Raw genomic sequence first — 411 nt, 5'->3', positions numbered from 1 at the left:
TCTATCTAGTGTGTGTCTTTCTGCCCATTAGCAACAATAAAAATTATTAATAAAAGGTGAAATCAGCACAAACCTCCAGTTTGGTTGAAGCGCATCTTTAAGATTTCAATGTTGGCTTTGAAGATCTGCTGGTTACCCAGAAAGTTTCCCGTCTCTCTCTCCCAGTACTCCTGATCAGTGTTTTCCCTCATCCAGTCCTGTTTGGGCTCTGCTCTCCGAATCACACTGTCATAATAAGCAATCTGAACATCATCAACTAACGCAACGACCACAAACTCTGGGAAGCCTGGGACTTGGGTGGACGCAGTGTAGAAATACTTCAGAGAGTGGGACACTGAAAAGACAAAACAACAAAATGATTTAAAATGTTTCTACAAGTTAAACCAAGTAACATCAAGAATAATAATGATA

General features: G+C 39.9%; 1 protein-coding gene across 1 annotated transcript in view; it reads right to left on the bottom strand.

Annotated features, from left to right (window-relative positions):
• LOC106942718 (major histocompatibility complex class I-related gene protein-like) overlaps positions 1-289 on the bottom strand; it is a 5,946-nt gene extending 5,657 nt beyond the window's left edge. Inside the window, exon 1 of the mRNA XM_015026053.1 lies at positions 74-289. Coding sequence (XP_014881539.1) covers positions 74-191 — 118 coding nt within the window. The 5' untranslated portion in view covers positions 192-289. The remainder of the gene's footprint in view (positions 1-73) is intronic.
• Positions 290-411: the final 122 nt, after the last annotated feature.

This window comes from Poecilia latipinna, unplaced genomic scaffold (genome assembly GCF_001443285.1).
Source record: "Poecilia latipinna isolate Pla-1442-1.1 unplaced genomic scaffold, P_latipinna-1.0 Scaffold4496, whole genome shotgun sequence".
NCBI classification, from domain to species: domain Eukaryota; kingdom Metazoa; phylum Chordata; class Actinopteri; order Cyprinodontiformes; family Poeciliidae; genus Poecilia; species Poecilia latipinna.
Note: the sequence above shows the minus strand (reverse complement) of the source record. Positions and strands in the feature narration are given on the sequence as shown.